At 45.5% G+C, this 22,430-nt stretch overlaps 1 protein-coding gene across 1 annotated transcript in view; it reads right to left on the minus strand.

The window, feature by feature from the left end:
* The window catches only part of LOC126278995 (UNC93-like protein MFSD11), a 125,959-nt gene that overhangs the window by 48,436 nt on the left and 55,093 nt on the right, over positions 1-22,430 (minus strand). The window contains exon 2 of the mRNA XM_049979316.1: positions 306-475. Coding sequence (XP_049835273.1) covers positions 306-475 — 170 coding nt within the window. The remainder of the gene's footprint in view (positions 1-305; positions 476-22,430) is intronic.

Below are 22,430 nucleotides of genomic sequence, written 5' to 3' on the forward strand. Positions count from 1 at the left end.
CTAAGTCGCTCCAGGCAAATGCTGGGATGGTTCCTTTGAAAGGGCACGGCCGACTTCCTTCCCTAATCCGATGAGACCGGTGACCTCGCTGTCTGGTCTCCTCCCCCCAAAACAACCCAACAACCCAACATTTCTCCTGCTCTGGATGACAAGTAGTTGCTGCTAACATATCTTCCACAGGAAAGAAGCACACACACACATACACACACACACACACACACACACACACACACACACACACACACACACACACAGAGAGAGAGAGAGAGAGAGAGAGAGAGAGAGAGAGAGAGAGAGCTACCAACCCGTAGGTGAGGGCGCCCACATCCATGGCGAACCTGGGCCCCGTAACGCTGATGATGGACGGCGTTAACCAGTTGGACAACGACAGCACGGCGTAGATGATGGCCAGGCTGCTGTAGCCGTCCCCCGAGAAAGAAGGGTCGTCGCCGTGGATGCTGTCCAGGATCGTCTTCTGTAAAAACATGCCGCAGTTCCATTACTCTCATTGCCCAATTCACAAGAACAAACTTCTATACAAGTATAGCTCTGCCCAGGCGTAATAGTGAGTGACAGCAACCGCGCTGACGCCACACATGTCTCTAGTCTAGCGTAACGCGCTCTCTCTAAAATTCGAAAAATGGCAACGCTGAGCGTCCTTACTTGCATAGGTCGAGTGTCAGTAGCCATACGGTGTGAATATTTTCACGGAGTTCTTATTTTCCATTCCTTGTTGTTGTTGTGTGGTCTTCAGTCCAGAGACTGGTTTGATGCATCTCTCCATGCTGCTCTATCCTGTGCAAGCTTCTTCATCTCCCAGTACCTACTGCAACCTACGTCCTGCCGGCCGGGGTGGCCGAGCGGTTCTAGGCGCTACAGCCTGGAACCGCGTGACCGCTACGGTCACAGGTTCGAATCCTGCCTCGGGCATGGATGTGTGTGATGTCCTTAGGTTAGTTCGGTTTAAGTAGTTCTAAGTTCTAGGGGACTTATGACCTCAGATGTTGAGTCCCATAGTGCTCAGAGCCATTGGAACCATTTTTTGAACCTACGTCCTTCTGAATCTGTTTAATGTATTCATCTCTTGGCATCCCTCTACGCTGCCCTCCAATACTAAATTGGTGATCCCTTGATGCCTCAGAACATGTCCTACCAACTGATCCCTTCTTCTAGTCAAGTTCTGCCACAAATTTCTCTTCTCTCCAATTCTATTCAATACCTCCTCATTAGTTATGTGATCTACCCATCTACTCTTCAGCATTCTTCTGTAGCACCACATTTTGAAAGCTTCTATTCTCTTCTTGTCCAAACTGTTTATCGTCCATGTTTCACTTCCATACATGGCTGCACTCCATACAAATACTTTCAGAAACGACTTCCTGACATTTAAATCTATTCTCGATGTTAACAACTTTCCCTTCTTCAGAAACGCTTTCCTTCACATTGCCAGTCTACATTTTATATCCTCCCTACTTCGACCATCTTCAGTTATTTTGCTCCCCAAACATCAAAACTCATTTACTACTTTAAGTGTCTCATTTCCTAATCTAATTCCCGCAGCATCACCTGATTTAATTCGACTACATTCCACTATCCTCGTTTTGCTTTTGTTGCTGTTCATCTCCTTATTGAGTTATTATTTTCGGCAGTTTGACTCAAAGTAAAAAAAGTGTAACTTGTCGTATTAATTGTACAATTTACGAGGGTTGGAACTTAAATAGTGGCAGCTATTTATTCACAACCGATACAAAAAAGTTAAATGTTTGCACCTGTTACTATCCTTCAAAGTAGTCACCAACGTTGTGTAGCACCCGTTACCAGCGTTGTGGAAGGCGTAGTGTACCGTTAGCAGAGCCTGATCTGTCGATAGTGCGAATGGAGCAGTCTACTGCCTGTCGTATCTCTGGAACAGTTCTGAAGCGAATGCCACGAAGTGGTTCCTTCATCTTCGGAATCAAATCAGAGTCACAAGGACTTAAGTCCGGGGAGTATGGTGGATGGTGCAGCACTTCCTAGTCTACCGACCGAACAGAGCAGCCACTGCGTGCGTTGTATGCGCCCAGGCATTTTCGTGCAAAGTGATGGGTGGGTTGCGCAGAAAGTGTCGCCGTGATGCTCCAAAAACGAACAGTAATACTGTGGATTGACGGTGTGCCGTGGAGGAACGTAATGCGTTAGGTTAACATCACAGTCGTACACGAGAATCACCATAACTTTCACCATACTGGGGCACTGGCGCACTTTCGACTTTCGCGGCGACCCATAATGACGCCATTCGTTGGATTGGCATTGCAGTTTTGGCTCGTATGATGTGGCCCATGTGTCATCCAGTGCTACGATACGGCGTAAGAAAGCCTCTCCTTCGCTCTCATAGCGTTCCAAGTGCGTCTGAGCAGCATCGTAACTCATCCATTTCTGCATTTCCGTCAAGTCATGCGGAACCCACTGTGATGCAATTTATCGCATGCCAAGGCGTTCCTTCAGGATGCTGAGCACAGTCGTATGCGCTAATCCGGTTTCGTGGGGGAGCTCACGAATCGTATGGCGTCGATCACTGGCTACTAACGCGGCAACAGCGTGCACTACTCCTTCAGAGACGCTGAGACGACGTGCCTGATGCATGTCTGCCACAGTTTGCCGACCTTCGTTGAAGGCATTTACGCAACGTGCCACTGTTCTGTACGGCTATGCCGATTCCCCGTACGCCTCATGAAGACCGTGATTACACTGTCGTGCTGTAGGACCTCTGGCACATTCAATCTTGATCCAACTCCGTTGTTCCTGTTTCGAAAACATAGTGACACCGTTACGTTGGACAGCTCGCTCGCAGGTGACCGTGTTTCCCTCCATTGTGCGCACGCCGCTGACGTGGGACGGGCGAGTCCACTTGCTCGGAGGTGAGGTAGATAACATGGTGTGCTATCAGCGACAATAGCAGATCCCGTTGCATAGTGTCTCCACAGCAGTGTTGCCACTATTTAAGTTCCAACCTACGTATTTATTGATTCGTAGTGTTTGTGTAACTGGGAAGCGGAAAAGCAGGAGAAAGAGAGATTTGCCCTGTGCCTATGTGAGTCGGATTCCAAACAACTCCTGCAAGACGTACTTTGACAGCAGGAAGAATGCGACAGGAAAAGGCAACTCACTTCCGGCGGCAAAGCAAATCCATAAACCACAGAGTCTACAAATATTTAAAGCATATTGTAGATAGTGGTGGCGAAGTGTTAGGATTGACATTCAGGCACATTAAGAAAGATTTGCAGAAGGTAGCGCTGGTATCAAGAAATAGCGATGGTATCAAGAAATGCAATGAATGATATGTTACCGAGAAAAAGAACCGTTGTAAGAATAAAACATCGCTACTCTACAGGATGTTTGTGCTCTACAGGATGTTTTTTAAGAACTATCCGGTGCGTGTGTCGTGGAGGAAAATCTCAAACGTTCAGTTCTCCAAGGAAAAATATTGAGTAACTAAAGTCTTAACCAAACTAAACGTTCTCAGGTGGACAGTCTATGAATTTTACGACAACGGCGACTTCACAATATCAGAAAAACTGACAAAAAAGTTAATTGAAAACGTAAATTTTACTGGATCCGCTGGATCTATGATACGCATATTAAGCGATATAGGATTTAACTACAAGCGTCAAAATGACTGTAGAAAATTTTAACTTGAACAGGACGACGTAGTGGCCTCCAGAATTAAATTTTTGCCGACGATGAATTCACTGCCTACTTCAAGTGACAAATGAGCTCTGTTCTATTTGGATAAACGTGGGTTACTCAAAATCGTTCACTAAAGTACATATAGCAGAATTCGAACCAAATGGGCGGCCTTAAGGTGCCTGTTGCAAAAGGGGCCATGCCGATTTTGTGCAGTTGGGGTCTGGAAAGGCTGATTTTGTTTAACAAAGGAAAATAGTTTACAGATGCACCAAACAAACAAATTAGAAGACTACCAGCCAGAAATGGACACACCTAAGTTTCACCGATTATCCATTTTCGTTAGTGTGCTAATTTGCTTGAAATTCTAGTAGTTTTGTATTTTGCCCTGGTATGATTTTTTTCATTGATTTACGTACATTTACGCTTCACATAAACACACACACACACACACACACACACACACACACACACACACATATATATATATATATATATATATATATATATATATATATATATATATATATATAATGAATGTTGTCACTAATAATTTTACACAATGTAGACTGCAAATAATGAACTAGGTGGCAAGGCATTTAAAATGTCTTTACATTCAAATAATGTACACGTGTGTTTCTTCCATAACGATATGGCTGACATAGCCTAAATATTTCAACGCAAAACGTAGTTATATTGACTTTGAGCAAAGCAGAAATTATTATCCAGTTGGACATATACACTCCTGGAAATTGAAATAAGAACACAGTGAATTCATTGTCCCACGAAGGGGAAACTTTATTGACACATTCCTGGGGTCAGATACATCACATGATCACACTGACAGAACCACAGGCACATAGACACAGGCAACAGAGCATGCACAATGTCGGCACTAGTACAGTGTATATCCACCTTTCGCAGCAATGCAGGCTGCTATTCTCCCATGGAGACAATCGTAGAGATGCTGGATGTAGTCCTGTGGAACGGCTTGCCATGCCATTTCCACCTGGCGCCTCAGTTGGACCAGCGTTCATGCTGGACGTGCAGACCGCGTGAGACGACGCTTCATCCAGTCCCAAACATGCTCAATGGGGGACAGATCCGGAGATCTTGCTGGCCAGGGTAGTTGACTTACACCTTCTAGAGCACGTTGGGTGGCACGGGATACATGCGGACGTGCATTGTCCTGTTGGAACAGCAAGTTCCCTTGCCGGTCTAGGAATGGTAGAACGATGGGTTCGATGACGGTTTGGATGTATCGTACACTATTCAGTGTCCCCTCGACGATCACCAGAGGTGTACGGCCAGTGTAGGAGATCGCTCCCCACACCATGATGCCGGGTGTTGGCCCTGTGTGCCTCGGTCGTATGCAGTCCTGATTGTGGCGCTCACCTGCACGGCGCCAAACACGCATACGACCATCATTGGCACGAAGGCAGAAGCGACTCTCATCGCTGAAGACGACACGTCTCCATTCGTCCCTCCATTCACGCCTGTCGCGACAACACTGGAGGCGGGCTGCACGATGTTGGGGCGTGAGCGGAAGACGGCCTAACGGTGTGCGGGACCGTAGCCCAGCTTCATGGAGACGGTTGCGAATGGTCCTCGCCGATACCCCAGAAGTAACAGTGACCCTAATTTGCTGGGAAGTGGCGGTGCGGTCCTCTACGGCACTGCGTAGGATCCTACGGTCTTGGCGTGCATCCGTGCGTCACTGCGGTCCGGTCCCAGGTCGACGGGCACGTGCACCTTCCGCCGACCACTGGCGACAACATCGATGTACTGTGGAGACCTCACGCCCCACGTGTTGAGCAATTCGGCGGTACGTCCACCCGGCCTCCCGCATGCCCACTATACGTCCTCGCTCAAAGCCCGTCAACTGCACATACGGTTCACGTCCACGCTGTCGCGGCATGCTACCAGTGCTAAAAACTGCGATGGAGCTCCGTATGCCACGGCAAACTGGCTGACACTGACGGCGGCGGTGCACAAATGCTGCGCAGCTAGCGCCATTCGACGGCCAACACCGCGGTTCCTGGTGTGTCCGCTGTGCCGTGCGTGTGATCATTGCTTGTACAGCCCTCTCGCAGTGTCCGGAGCAAGTATGGTGGGTCTGACACACCGGTGTCAATGTGTTCTTTTTTCCATTTCCAGGAGTGTATATAAGATGAAATCGCATGTGGCCTGTGTCAGGACATGTCACTCAGAGTGTGTGAGCCGTTACTCGAGGTTTCTTCCAAAGCCCTAAAATTTATATTGCAGTGCTTAGCAAGGCCGCCCGAGGTAGGCAGAAATAATTATTCAACCTGCTATAGTCCTCGCGGAAAAGTTATCATGCATCATCTGCTCTCAGTTGTCTCAGTATCAACTTTAGCGATCCTGTCATGAATCGTCTAGTTTCCAAACCTGAACTTGTTCGTGCTGGCTGGTAATCAGACAAAATATGACCATTAGGTGTTACTGCTTCGGAGTTTTCCTTTCTGCTTACTATTTCTCGTCGAATATAAGGAGGAGCAATTACAAAAAGACAAAATAATGTTTTCCATATTGTGTGGACCATAGCCACCTTATAATGATGTGTCGTGTCACTATATAGCTGCATCCACTGCTCTGAAAAAGTGTGGTCAGAGCGACGCAGAAGATATGTATGCAGGTGCAGGACCAATTCGAGAGACAATTTCCTTGAAACAGCTCAGCACCACAACAGCAAACGAGAGCACAGAACTGGCGCGATAGGAGACAACAGACATCAAAGGAAGCCAGAGACGAGCTACAACAGTTCGATATAGTCTATACTATAGTGTTACTGAAACGCTCGGGAAATTAAACGGGGATCCTTGAAAGAAAGACGACTTAGTTGTCTTGAAATGTTTTTGGGTAAATTTGTAGAATATGGCTGCCACAATTACGAGGTGCAAAAATGAAGTAATGAGACTGATTTTCTTTACAAGATGTGGCAACCCTGCAGGCTTGCGTAGACACAATAACTTTGACCTTGGTCTATAAACTGCTTCTAGACCAAGCGGCACATCGATGCAACTGCTCAGTCGTGAGATGTACTGTAATACGTGAACACGTGTTTGTAACTCTCGTCACGGAAATGGAACCGCAAAATATTGCGCAAAGGTATGCCATTTCCTTTTGCGTCAAATTGGGTGAAAACACGACGACAACTTATGGTAAGCTTCAGAAGGCTTTTGGAGAGGAGGTTACGTCAAGAGCTCAAGTTATTCGTTGGCATAAAATGTTTAGTGAAAGCAGAACAAGTGTTAAAGATGAAGACCGCAGTGGACGACCATCAACGTCGCGGACGGATGTCATCTTGGCCAGGGTGCGTGAACTCGTACGAGCTGATCGAAGATTATCAGTGATGCAGCAGAACTGAGCATCAATCGACAAACGGTTCGTCTAATAACAACTGAAGATCCTGGTATGAGAAAGATTTTTGCAAAAATGGTCCCCATATTGCTGTGTCAGTACGGCAATTTTTAACCTCAAAATAAATTTCAGTACTACCACAGCCACCTTAATCATCAGATATCGCTCCATGCGAGGTTTTCCTGTTTCCAAGAGTCAAAACATCGGTCAAGGGACACCATGTTCAAACAACACAAGATGTCCAGAAAGCTGTGACGAGGGTCTTGGAGGATATTACAAAAGATGAGTTCCAGAAATGTTACCATCAGTGGCAGAAGTGCTGGAAAAAGTGTGCGAAATCAGAAGGGAACTACTTTGAAGCAGACAACACTAAACTTGACTGAAACGGTAAGAAACATTTTTTTTCCACGTCAGTCTCATTACTTTGTCGCACCTCGTATGTTGCCACCATAACAACAGATGCGGCACTGAAATGGGCGATTTGACTATCCTGGGAATAGCCTGCTATGTCGGGCATCAGGGAACGGGAGTGGACAACAAACCTTTGCCAATGACCCTGAAATCGATGTTGAGTCGAGGTGGCGTCGTGGACCGGCGAACAACGCACTGTCGCCGCGAAGACGGTTTACAAAAACGACAGTTACTTTTCCGTGTCGCATGTACACTGACGAAACAAAAAATAGAAACACCAAGAAGGAGTTGTGGGACATAGGTTGGTAGGCATGTTTCTGCATCTGAAAGATTATATCTATTCAAATTTCGCACCGCTCGCATAAGAGTAGCCACAATGAGGATGTAAATCAGGTTTGCTTCAAATACACTCTGTAACGGTCGTGAGTGTTATTTACCTTTAAGATTGTGCGTGGAGAGTTGACATTAGTCAATAATTCCTTTAAGATGCCAAAGACGCCATTATCAACACCTCATTGAGCTTGAACGAGGTCGTGTAACAGGGCTACGATAAACTGTATTTTTTTTTCCTGCGATATTGCAGGAAGACTTGGCAGGAGTATAGCCACTGTACACGATTGCTGGCAGCCGGCCGTTGTGGCCGAGCGGTTCTAGGCGCTTCAGTCTGGAACCGCGCGACCGCTACGGTCGCAGGTTCGAATCTTGCCTCGGGCATGGATGTGTGCGATGTCCTTAGGTTAGTTAGGTTTAAGTAGTTCTAGGGGACTGATGAACTCAGAAGTTAAGTCCCATAGTGCTCAGAGCCATTTGAATCATTTGATTGCAGTCAGCGGTGGTCACGAGAACGTTCTGTCGCAAGAGGAACGGGCTCCTGACGGCCACGTGGCACTACTGAGACGAAGAACAATCGTGTTCGGCTTTTGCTCTGTTGCATCGTACTGCATCTGCATCAGCAAAGTGAGCACCAGTTGGCACAACATGACTGTTACAGATCGGTTACTGGATAGCTCCGAGACAATCGCCCTGAAACGTGCATTCCACTGACCCCAAAGCTCCACCATTTGCGGTATCAGTGGTGTCAAGGGAAAGCTCAATGGAGCGCAGGGTGGAGGTCTGTCGTGTTTTCTGTGTGATGGTCGCGTACTGATTAGAAGGAGGCAGTTGAGGGCCTGCATCTAATCTGCCTGTGTTCTACACACAACGGACCTACACGTAGAGCTATGGCGTTTGATGCGATTTCGTATTACAACAGGAGCACTCTTGTAGTTACCCACGCACACTGACTGCAGTTTTGTCCGTCAGTCCGGTGATTCGACCTGTTGTTCTGTCTTTCATAAACATCGTTCCAGGGAGTGTTTCCCAACAGGATACCCCTCGCCCACACACCGCTCTAATAACCCAATATGCTCTACAGAGTGTCGACATGTTGTCTTGTCCTGCTCGATCACCAGATTTGTCTCCAATCGAGCACAAATGGGACACCATCGGAAGACGACTCCAGCGTCATCCACACACAGCATTAACGGTCCCTGCCTCTGGTAGCTGAGTGGTCAGCGCGACGGAATGTCATACCTAACGGCCCGGTTTCGATTCCCGGCTGGGTCGGAGATTTTCTTCGCTCAGGGACTGGGTGTTGTATTGTCCTTATCATTATTTCTTCCCCATCGACACGCAAGTCGCCGAAGTGGGGTCAGCTCTGAAGACTTGCACCAGGCGAACGGTCTACCCGATGGGAGGCCCTAGCCAAACGGCATTTCCATTTCCATTTCCATTAACCATCCCTGTATTGCCGACCAAGTGCAACAGTCATGAAACTCCATCCACAAACTTACACCCTGCACGTGTACAACAAAATACATGCATGTTTGCATGCGCCATTGTGGCAGTTACACCGATTGTTAATGAACGAGCACTTCACATTTGCAATGGCTTGTCTCGCGCTTATGTTATCCTGTGATCTTGCAGTGATCTTAAATATGTTACCTAGACAATCATATTTCTGAAATTTCATTGCTTCATATTAATCATTTTTTGTTGATGAAATTTTTTGCGTCAGTGTATTTCGTGCTCTTATAATCTCTCCCGTCTGCACATGCTGTTAAACAGTGGGTACAGAACTTTGAGGAAGTGGGGTGGAAGTGCAAAACGTTTTTGCACACCGGAGAACTTTGCAAGAGCCTTCAGCAAGTCCCGGGCGTTCTGCACGCAAGCGTGCGCTGCAATTTGATATGTAGGATCGCAGTGTACGGCGAATGTTACACAGGGAACTTCAATACCAAACATTTAAAATTGAGACAGTGCAATTTGATATGTAGGATCGCAGTGTACGGCGAATGTTACACAAGGAACTTCAATACCAAACATTTAAAATTGAGACAGTGCAAAATCTGAATGCAGGCGGCCCTCTAGTAAACGCTTTTGCCGGGAATTTTTAGAACCCGTGAAAAATTACCGAGGCCTGTGCAACAATCTGATCATGAGCGATGAGGCCAACTTTTATCTCTCAGGCTTTGTTAACAAGCGAAACTTTAGGTGCTGGCCATGTGAAAATCCTGAAATGCTTCATGACGAGACGCTTCAAAGTCCCAAAGAAGTAGTGTTGTGCACCGTATCAGTCACCATTTGGAATCACAGGACTTTCTTTTTCTAAGGCGTTCGTGGCAATGCTGGTACTGGGAACAGTTTCCTAGGGCGACAGCCTACTGATCCTCCTCTAACTGCAAACACTTTTCGAACGAGACGGCGTCACATGCCATACCTCGCGTCATTCCATCAGCACGCTACAGAACACCTTTCCTCGTCCCTAGCTTCCAAGATCCAGTACCCTTCCAGCGTGTAACTTCTTCCTTTGGGGACATTTGAAATCTCAGATCCAGAGGCGTGACCCACCACACACCATCCAGGAACTGAAGGATCAAATTCGAGAGAAAATTAATCGGACTCCAGTGCCAGTCCTGCAAGATGTGATACTGTATGTAACTTCCGCAAAAGGCTCGAATTAAATGTGAAGCAAAATGGCGGCGACATCCGTGATGTCATTTTCAAGAGATGGACATTTTAAATTACAGTCATTATACGTTCATATCGTATTTCTTTTATACCGCCGTCAATAAGTTTGTATAACTGATGAAGGTTTCAAAATCGCCAATTTGATTGCCGCTCCCGTTGGATATACCGCGAACATTGTTGTTGTGGTCTTCAGTCCTGAGACTGGTTTGATGCAGCTCTCCATGCTACTCTATCCTGTGCAAGCTTCTTCATCTCCCAGTAGCTACTGCAACCTACATCCTTCTGAATCTGCTTAGTGTATTCATCTCTTGGTCTCCCTCTACGATTTTTACCCTCCATGCTGCCCTCCAATGCTAAATTGGTGATCCCTTGATGCCTCAGAACATGTCCTAGGAAACGGTCCCTTCTTCTCGTCAAGCTGTGCCACAAACTCCTCCCCAATTCTGTTCAATACCTCCTCATTAGTTATGTGATTTACCCATCTAATCTTCAGCATTCTTCTGTAGCACCACATTTCAAAAGCTTCTATTCTCTTCTTGTCCAAACTATTTATCGTCCATGATTCACTTCCATACATGGCTACGCTCCATACAAATACTTTCAGAAACGACTTCCTGACACTTAAATCTATACTCGATGTTAACAAATTTCTCTTCTTCAGGAATGCTTTCCTTGCCATTGCCAGTTTACATTTTACATCCTCTCTACTTCGGCCATCAAATAGCAAAACTCCTTTACTACTTTAAGTGTCTCATTTCCTAGTCTAATTCCCTCAGCGCCACTCGACTTAATTAGACTACATTCCATTATCCTCGTTTTGCTTTTGTTGATGTTCATCTTATATCCTCCTTTCAAGACAATGTCCATTCCGTTCAACTGCTCTTCCAAGTCCTTTGCTGTCTCTGACAGAATTACAATGCCATCGGCAAAACTCAAAGTTTTTATTTCTTCTCCATGGATTTTAATACCTAGTCCGAAATTTTCTTTTGTTTCCTTTAGTGCTTGCTCAATATACAGATTGAATAACATTGGGGAGAGACTAAAACCATGTCTCACTCCCTTCCCAACCACTGCTTCCCTTTCGTGTCCCTCGACTCTTATAAGTGCCATATGGTTTCTGTACAAATTGTAAATAGCCTTTCGCTCCCTGTATTTTACCCCTGTAACCTTTAGAATTTGAAAGAGAGTATTCCAATCAACACTGTCGAAACCGCGAACATAGGCATATAGAAATTTTTACATTTCGCAGCGTTACGATCAAGTAATTGGAACTGGACTTTTGCTCACTAGAGTAGCAGCAATGAGCTATGTTACACGCGTACATCTGCACTGATGTCGCATTTTAGATAACCATCAGTGCCTGCAGACTTAGAGCAGAACAGTGCACGCCAAATCATAACCGTGAGAAAAAGCTGCGGGTATTGTAATAGTTCACAATTTGTAGGCTGCAGTCGTGTGACTGTGTGAAAGGAGGTTATTTCCGAGTGTGGAGCACTCACATTTACGGGAGGTAACGCACGCCAAATTGCCTCCTGCTAGTAGTATTTACGTTCTGAGCGTCAGGCAGCCTCATTACGGACGTGGGACGCTCCAGCATTAACTCACGACAGACGAGGAAACATAAACTGCTTCCTGTCAGCAGGTACCTCCTGTATCACCGCTCTTAAGACACTGCCTTTCACGTCCTGGGCACTTTACACGTAATAACATTTTACACGTAGCGGTAGAGAATTGTAGGAAACGTGACACGACACTGACCACAGTAAGGTCCCACACACCTCCCCTCTTGGCAGTAGGAATCGACTGATCATTATGCGAGGTGCTGGGGTGGAGAAGAGTTTGCACCTCTTTAATTCTGGCGAATTATGCATGAGAACTATACATGCACTCGACCCGCTCCTTATTTACCAATTAATTAATTATGTGCAGAATGGTAACGAAAGGAACTGATGGTGGACCCTGCTAGTTGGTAAAATGAGTGCACACTCACAATAATTTATTAAAAATCGTAATCTACTCACTAAAAAGGAGGGAATTTTAACATAATAAACGACAAAAAATGGTTCAAAACTACTTAAACCTAACTAACCTAAGGACATCGCACACATCCACGCCCGAGGCAGTATTCGAACCTGCGACCGTAGCGGTCACGCGGTTCCAGACTGTAGCGCCTAGAACCGCACGGCCACACTAGCCGGCCGACAGGAAATGGGATTCTGCATCTATCTAGGAAATGATATGCGAATAAATATTAAAATGAGATTTATTATAAATAAGAACACAAAGGTACATGATTGTCGATACAACGGTAGGCTAAAGGATAGGCTATACTGAACTATTATGAGAATATGAGTTGGCTCGAGAGCAAGGGGCTCCTACTCTCTGTGATGCAATAGACTGATATTGGCTGGAGGTCATAATGAATCAAATATTACTCCGCCAAATATACTGCAGTATCGCAATTAGTGGTGAGAGTTCAAATGGGAGCATATTGAGGAACAAACAAAGTGGACTTGAACCAAAGCGAGCGCGCGTGCTGCTGAGGACTTCAGTATAAAAATGATAGGTCCTATGCCGGAGCCTCAAAATACTTGACCAGTTGTGAAACCTGCAACACGTCGTCGGTAGGCAGCGTTCTGAGGATGTAGGCGCCGAATCCTGCTTTGCAGCAACTCTGTTTCAATCCGTGGCCTCGAATGATGTCTGAGAATCCTAAGTTCTCCTCACGTGGCCAAAACAGAGAAACTCCTGGATCCACGAGGATGCATCTCCAGGAAGAGACAGCAGAGCCGCCTAAACTCGCCTTGTCGGTACAGGTGCGGAAACGCAGAGTAAGAATCTGGGTCTTAAGTCGCAGAATGAAACTGGACTATGACCGAACGATTCAGAAAAAGTGTGACTAAGTCGCAAAACCGTCTGATTCCGATGAAGAACAGATCCCGAATACCATGCGCCCGCTCAACGCAACAGCGAAGCCAACGTCATGCAATTCCTCACTACCATCAAAAAGTCGCGAATCAGCATTCAGTGCTGATTCCAAAATTCCCCCACAGAAGATCATTCGCGCCAATAGCGACCATTCCCTCCAATTTCGTGCAGGGCTTTATGACGTCAATTGACCACTGTTCAAGTTGACCATCACGCCTCTGCAATTTAGGTCAGGACATTGAACTTACGGTTACGAAAACAGCATGCCAAGACCACCGGCCATCTGGCGCCAGACAGTCACACCCAGCAGGGCACCGCCCACAAGAATTCTCAGAATCATGAAGATAATACAGTCAGTCGGCGCCAGCAGTCTTCGTTCCAGACGCACTGGAACGGTAAACACATAAACTGTGACGACACTCAGACGGCTCGCAGGCCGTTTTGCCCTCCATACAGTAGGCGAAACCTGACCGAGGTCAGTCGCCCCGCCAGGCGCTCAAGCCCATTGTGTACGACCCTCTCCGTGTTCGCAGAAGTGCAGACCCCCCACGAAAAAGCAGTGTGTCGCGTCCTCCAGTTCTCGCCTTGCAACAAGCCACATAGAGAAGTAATCAAGCGTAGCAATCAAGTGAAAAGTAATTTGAGCCCCCAGTACAAATACACTTATCAGAATAAACTTATTCGGCCCTTCCCCTCTGTGAAATGATACAAAACATCAATGAAATTGATGAAAATGAGAGGCGATAAAAAAAGGCATGGAACCTCACAATTATTTTTATTGTTAGTAGAACTTATTTCGTTGTGGTCGGAAGTTAGATTCCACATGTTAATCATCTGTGTAAATTTTATCCACAGAAATTGCTTTCACTGGCTTTCTCTGACGAAACAAATGATAAAAATCTGAAAGTATGTCCTCTTTCTCTGTCGCTGAGCGGAGAATGCTTGTCAGTGATACTGATCAAAGAAATGAAAACTGGTGAGTTCAAAACATATGTCTTGGCCAAATTATTCATTACTACTCTATAGTCTTCTTATGTTTACAATGATCGGCTACTCCCATCTTTTACCGACGATACAATGTATTTAGGAACAAGTTAAGAAATGTTCCAATAAGAGGCTCTCATACTCCAGCTTGAAGAAAGGCAAACCTATATTTATAGCATTTGTAGATTTAGAGAAATCTTATGGATACGTTGATTGAAGTACGTTCTTTGACATTCTAAAAGTACCGAAGATAAAATATAGGGAGCGAAAAATTACGTACAACATGTACAGAAACCAAACTGCAGTTATAAAGTCGAAAAACATGAAAGAAAAGCAGTAGTTAATTAAGAAGTGAGACAGGACTGTAACCCATTCCCCAGTTATTTAAATTGTATACTGAGTAACCGATAGGGAAGAAATAAAAACGTTTTAGTTTATCGCTGCCACTGTAATTCCGCCAGACGCGGGAAGGTCCTGGAAGGTCAATTCGCCGGGAAACGTTTCGACTGAGTCTTGGAAACCATGATGGAGTTTTCAATCCAAAATACGTATCGGAAATTGAAATCTACGAAATGCGAAATACCGGCAGATGATGGGCTTTTATTCATCTGCATCTAAGCACTGTAAGTCACATTAAGGTGCGTGGCGGAGGATACTTCTGGAACCAATGTCTGATCTCACTTCCCTTTTCCATTCATGAATGGCGAGTTGGAAGAATTACCGTCGGTAAAGCACCATATCAGCTCTAATTTCTCGGATTCTCTCGTCGTAATAAGTTTGTGAGTGCCTTTGGGAGGAATTAATATACTACCTCACTTTTCTTGGAACGTACGTTCTCGAAATTCCCACTGAATCTGTACTTTATGCATAATGCCTCTCTTATAGCGTCTGCCTCTTGAGATTGGTGATCATCTCTGTAACAGTCTCGCGCCGAGTAAACGACCTCGTGACGAAACGCGCCGCTCTTTGTTGGATCTTATCCATTTCTTCGATTAATCCAATCTGGTAACGATCCCACACTTCTGAATGATAACGAAGCACCGTTTGGAGGAGTTGCTTGTAAGCCACTTCTTTCGTGGATTCATTACATTCCCTTAAGATTTTCTTTTAGATTCTGAAGGTGGCAGGGATCAAATACAGGGAGCGAGAAGCTATTTACCATTTGTACAGAAACCAAATGGCAGCTATAAGAGTCAAGGGGCACGAAAGGAAAGCAGTAGTTGAGAAGGGAGTGGGACACGTTTGTAGCCTATCCCCAGTGTTATTCAGTCTGTATATTGAACAAGCAGTAAAGAAAAACAAAAGAAAAATTTGGAGTAGGAATCCGTTGAGAAGAAATAAAAACTTTGAGGTTCGCAGACGACATTGTAATTCTGTCAGAGACAGGAAAGGACCTGGAAGAGCAACTGAACGGAATGGGCAGTGTCTTGAAAGGAGGATATAAGAAGAATATCAACAAAAGCAAAACGAGGATAATGGAGTGTAGTCGAATCAGGAAATGAGACACTTAAAGTAGTAGCTGAGTTTTGCTATTTGGGAAGCAAAATAACTGATGACTGTCGAAGTAGGGAGAATGTAAAATATGGACTGACTATGGGAAGGAAAAAGTTTCCGAAGAGGAGAAATTTGTTAACATCTAGTATAGATTTAAGTGTCAGAAAGCCTGCCCGGAAAGTATTTGTCTGGAGTGTAGCCATGTATGGAAGCGAAACATGGACGATAACCAGCTTAGACAAGAAGAGAATACAAGCTTTCGAAATGTGGTGCTACAGAAGAACGCTGAAGATTAGATGGGTAGGTCACATAACTAATGAGGAGGTACCGAATAGAACTGAGGAGAAGAGGAATTTGTGGCACAGCTTGACTAGAAGAAGGGTTCGGTTGGTAGGACACATTCTGGGGCATCAAGGGATCACCAAAATAGTATTGGAGAGAAGCGTGGAGGACAAAAATCGTAGAGGGAGACCAAGAGATGAGTACACTAAGCAGATTCAGAAGGATGTAGGTTGTAGTATTTATTCGGAGATGAAGAGGCTTGCACAGGAAAGAGTAGCATGAACAGCTGCATCAAACCAGTCTCTGGACTGAATACCACAACAACAACAACGATTCTCCCGATGAATCTCAACCTGGTATCTGCTTTTCCGATTATTTCTATTGTGTGGTCGTTCCATTTTAGATCGCTCCGGATGTTTACTCTTTGGTATTTTGTGTCAACTGCCAGTCCCTGCATCATCTGAAGAGAAGAAATGGAAAACTTTCTAATTACCACTTTTTTTTTTCAAAAGAGCGAAATCAGGTCTACTGTCTTCTCGGTACTATTTGAATGCCTCTAGGCTTGTTCCAAGAGTCAAATCATGGGCAAAATGTTTTAAAGATTTATTAGTAGAAAATGCGGGGTCTTCGTGCCAAGCACCTCTTCGTCAGCGAAAGTTATGAACCCATTCCATGTGATTCCAAAGGATACAATTGACCTCTTAGATATTAAAGACGCTACTGCAACATTGTTGTGCACGTAAGTGTTACGATCTTCAAATGCCGTATCACCAAAGTGTCTCGTATTCATTCATTTCAAATAGTTAATAAAAATTCTAACTCTGAAACACCATAATGGAAAAATATGAAGTTTTCAAAAGATCTTCAAATGGCGTATGACCAAAGTGTCTCGTATTCATTCATTTCAAATAGTCAATAAAAATTCTAACTCTGAAACACCGTAATGGAAAAATATGAAGTTTTCAAAAGAGGAAAGCCCGTGGCAAATGTATGCCATGTCGTATCTCACCTGAACTTCAGCCATGTTTTTCAGCTGCAAAACAGGAAGACCTGTTGACGATGCTGCCATTTCTTTCGCAACAGCACAGGGTGTTCTACAGTTAACTTCGCAACACCCGGTCCCAAGAATGGAGTCATGCAAGAAACACACGTCAACACCGGTGGACTTTTTCATGAAATTACTTTTGTTATTCTCTTGTAAAAAAAAGCGAAAGAAATGAGAAATGGATTTTGTTGACTACAGTTCCACTACTCAAAATATTACTGTTGCATTTCTGTATTTGTATTGTCACAAGTTCAAAAATGGTTCAAGTGGCTCTGAGCACTATGGGACTTAACATCTGTGGTCATCAGTCCCCTAGAACCTAGAACTACTTAAACCTAACTAACCTAAGGACATCACACACATCCATGCCCGGAGCAGGATTCGAACCTGAGACCGTAGCAGCCGCGCGGTTCCGGATTGAGCGCCTAGAACCGCTAGACCACCGCGGCCGGCTTTGTCACAAGTAAAACGTAGTTCCTCTGTATGACTATCACTTGGAACAAAAATTTCTAATTGGCTCTTAGAACAAGTTTTCTTTTATGGCACATAGAACGTTCTTAATACGTGATTCCAATTTGTCATTATTTCTTGCAGTGGTGAGACTGCCAAAAATGGTTCAAATGGCTCTGAGCACTATGGGACTCAACTGCTGTGGTCATTAGTCCCCTAGAACTTAGAACTACTTAAACCTAACTAACCTAAGGACATCACACACATCCATGCCCGAGGCAGGATTCGAACCTGCGACCGTAGCAGTCGCACGGTTCCGGACTGCGCGCCTAGAACCGCGAGACCACCGCGGCCGGCTGAGACTGCCAGTGTTATTATATGCAATCAGAAAGTCTTCTCAGTTGTTTGTGTACAAATAAGTTCTGTTCAGAAAGAGATACATGGTCTTTTATTCCCCTGACAAATGTGAGATCTGGCACTTGTAGCGTTATACACTTCCACTCTTCTACTGTCGATCATATGCAGCCGGCCGCGGTGGTCTCGCGGTTCTAGGCGCGCAGTCCGGAACCGTGCGACTGCTACGGTCGCAGGTTCGAATCCTGCCTGGGGCATGGATGTGTGTGATGTCCTTAGGTTAGTTAGGTTTAAGTAGTTCTAAGTTCTAGGGGACTAATGACCACAGCAGTTGAGTCCCATAGTGCTCAGAGCCATTTGAACCATTTTTTGATCATATGCAGCTCTTCCTGCTGTTTGCTACATTCTTCTGGAACTGCAGCCTTCGTGTAGACAGCAGTGTCGTCCACAATTGGTCTCACATAGTTTTCAACGTTATCAACTAGATCGTTATTGTAAACAGTAAGCAGTGTTAGTCCTGTAATATTCTTCTGGGTACTCCCGAAATTACTTTTGAATAACAACGACATGCTGAGTACTGAATGCAAGTAAGTCCTTTTGAAAACAAGACCTACCTTCCAGAAGGTGCGTTAGCTGTGGGTCCTCGGTTGGCATGTACACTAGCAGATATTTTCGTCAATCATTTGCAAAACAAATTCTCCAAGACAACCCCGAAACTAATCCCTGTATAGTTTACTACAAACGATATGTTAACGGCGTTCTCGTTGTATTCCGTGGCTCACAAAGTGATATCGACCAGTCTGCAAAGGCCTGTCCTAAAATGCACAATAATATCACTTTTACAGCTGGGATCCAACGGGATAACAGTATTAATTTTTCAGATCTTTCCATTCCCATGAATCAACATAGACATGCCTTTGGAATAAATCATAAATATGCATCTTTCGATGCCATTATTTCTGTCACCTCAAGTCATCCTGCACAATACGAAAAGGGCTTCTTTCGTTCTGCAATAAATCCATTCCTTAAGCTGCCACTTAATACTGATAAAGTAGCTAACTAACGTAACTGTGAAATATCGCAGCGTGGGGCGAAGTCTAAAGGAAATCACCCCCCCCCCCCCCCCCTGAACCATGAACCTTGCCGTTGGTGGGGAGGCTTGCATGCCTCAGCGATACAGATAGCCGTACCGTAGGTACAACCACAACGGAGGGGTATCTGTTGAGAGGCCAGACAAACGTGTGGTTCCTGAAGAGGGGCAGCAGCCTTTTCAGTCGTTGCAAGGGCAACAGTCTGGATAATTGACTGATCTGGCCTTGTAACACTAACCAAAACGGCCTTGCTGTGCTGGTACTGCGAACGGCTGAAAGCAAGGGGAAACTACGGCCGTCATTTTTCCCGAGGGCATGCAGCTTTACTGTATGATTAAATGATGATGGCGTCCTCTTGGGTAAAATATTCCGGAGGTAAAATAGTCCCCCATTCGGATCTCCGGGCGGGGACTACTCAAGAGGATGTCGTTATCAGGAGAAAGAAAACTGGCGTTCTACGGATCGGAGCGTGGAATGTCAGATCCCTTAATCGGGCAGATAGGTTAGAAAATTTAAAAAGGGAATTGGATAGGGTAAAGTTAGCTATAGTGGGAATTAGTGAAGTTCGGTGGCAGGATGAACAAGACTTTTGGTCAGGTGACTACAGGATTATAAACACTAAATCAAATAGGGGTAATGCGGGAGTAGGTTTAATAATGAATAGGAAAATAGGAATGCGGGTAAGCTACTACAAACAGCATAGTGTACGCATTATTGTGGCCAAGATAGATACGAAGCCCACACCTACTACAGTAGTACAAGTTTATATGCCAACTAGCTCTGCAGATGACGAAGAAATTGAAGAAATGTATGATGAAATAAAAGAAATTAATCAGATAGTGAAGGGAGACGAAAATTTAATAGTCATGGGCGACTGGAATTCGAGTGTAGGGAAAGGGAGAGAAGGAAATGTAGTAGGTGAATATGGATTGGGGCTAAGAAATGAAAGAGGAAGCCGCCTGGTAGAATTTTGCACAGAGCACAACTTAATCATAGCTAACACTTGGTTTAAGAATCATGAAAGAAGGTTGTATACATTGAAGAACACTGGAGATACTAAAAGGTATCAGATAGATTATATAATGGTAAGACAGAGATTTAGGAACCAGGTTTTAAATTGTAAGACATTTCCAGGGGCAGATGTGGACTCTGACCACAATATATTGGTTATGACCTGTAGATCAAAACTGAAGAAACTGCAAAAAGGTGGAAATTTAAGGAGATGGGACCTGGATAAACTGAAAGGACCAGAGGTTGTACAGAGTTTCAGGGAGAGCATAAGGGAAAAATTGACAGGAATGGGGGAAAGAAATACAGTAGAAGATGAATGGATAGCTTTGAGGGATGAAGTACTGAAGGCAGCAGAGGATCAAGTAGGTAAAAAGACCAGGGCTAGTAGAAATCCTTGGGTAACAGAAGAATTATTGAATTTATTTGATGAAAGAAGAAAATATAAAAATGCAGTAAATCAAGCAGGCAAAAAGGAATATAAACGTATCAAAAATGAGATCGACAGGAAGTGCAAAATGGCTAAGCAGGCATGGCTAGAGGACAAATGTAATAATGTAGAGGCTTATCTCACTAGGGGTAATATACACTCCTGGAAATTGAAATAAGAACACCGTGAATTCATTGTCCCAAGAAGGGGAAACTTTATTGACACATTCCTGGGGTCAGATACATCACATGATCACACTGACAGAACCACAGGCACATAGACACAGGCAACAGAGCATGCACAATGTCTGCACTAGTACAGTGTATATCCACCTTTTGCAGCAGTGCAGGCTGCTATTCTCCCATGGAGACGATCGTAGAGATGCTGGATGTAGTCCTGTGGAACGGCTTGCCATGCCATTTCCACCTGGCGCCTCAGTTGGACCAGCGTTCATGCTGGACGTGCAGACCGCGTGAGACGACGCTTCATCCAGTCCCAAACATGCTCAATGGGGGACAGATCCGGAGATCTTGCTGGCCAAGGTAGTTGACTTACACCTTCTAGAGCACGTTGGGTGGCACAGGATACATGCGGACGTGCATTGTCCTGTTGGAACAGCAAGTTCCCTTGCCGGTCTAGGAATGGTAGAACGATGGGTTCGATGACGGTTTGGATGTACCGTGCACTATTCAGTGTCCCCTCGACGATCACCAGAGGTGTACGGCCAGTGTAGGAGATCGCTCCCCACACCATGATGCCGGGTGTTGGCCCTGTGTGCCTCGGTCGTATGCAGTCCTGATTGTGGCGCTCACCTGCACGGCGCTGAACACGCATACGACCATCATTGGCACCAAGGCAGAAGCGACTCTCATCGCTGAAGACGACACGTCTCCATTCGTCCCTCCATTCACGCCTGTCGCGACACCACTGGAGGCGGGCTGCACGATGTTGGGGCGTGAGCGGAAGACGGCCTAACGGTGTGCGGGACCGTAGCCCAGCTTCATGGAGACGGTTGCGAATGATCCTCGCCGATACCCCAGGAGCGAGAGTGTCCCTAATTTGCTGGGAAGTGGCGGTGCGGTCCCCTACGGCACTGCGTAGGATCCTACGGTCTTGGCGTGCATCCGTGCGTCGTTGCGGTCCGGTCCCAGGTCGACGGGCACGTGCACCTTCCGCCGACCACGTGTTGAGCAATTCGGGGGTACGTCCACCCGGCCTCAAGCATGCCCACTATACGCCCTCGCTCAAAGTCCGTCAACTGCACATACGGTTCACGTCCACGCTGTCACGGCATGCTACCAGTGTTAAAGACTGCGATGGAGCTCCGTATGCCACGGCAAACTGGCTGACACTGACGGCGGCGGTGCACAAATGCTGCGCAGCTAGTGCCATTCGACGGCCAACACCGCGGTTCCTGGTGTGTCCGCTGTGCCGTGCGTGTGATCATTGCTTGTACAGCCCTCTCGCAGTGTCCGGAGCAAGTATGGTGGGTCTGACACACCGGTGTCAATGTGTTCTTTTTTCCATTTCCAGGAGTGTAGATACTGCCTACAGGAAAATTAAAGAGACCTTTGGAGATAAGAGAACCACCTGTATGAACATCAAGAGCTCAGATGGAAACCAAGTTCTAAGCAAAGAAGGGAAAGCAGAAAGGTGGAAGGAGTATATAGAGGGTCTATACAAGGGCGATGTACTTGAGGACAATATTATGGAAATGGAAGAGGATGTAGATGAAGATGAAATGGGAGATACGATACTGCGTGAATAATTTGACAGAGCACTGAAAGACCTGAGTCGAAACAAGGGCCCTGGGGTAGACAACACTCCATTGGAACTACTGACAGCCTTGGGAGAGCCAGTCCTGACAAAACTCTACCATCAGGTGAACAAGATGTATGAA

This window comes from Schistocerca gregaria, chromosome 6 (assembly GCF_023897955.1).
Source record: "Schistocerca gregaria isolate iqSchGreg1 chromosome 6, iqSchGreg1.2, whole genome shotgun sequence".
Taxonomy (NCBI): domain Eukaryota; kingdom Metazoa; phylum Arthropoda; class Insecta; order Orthoptera; family Acrididae; genus Schistocerca; species Schistocerca gregaria.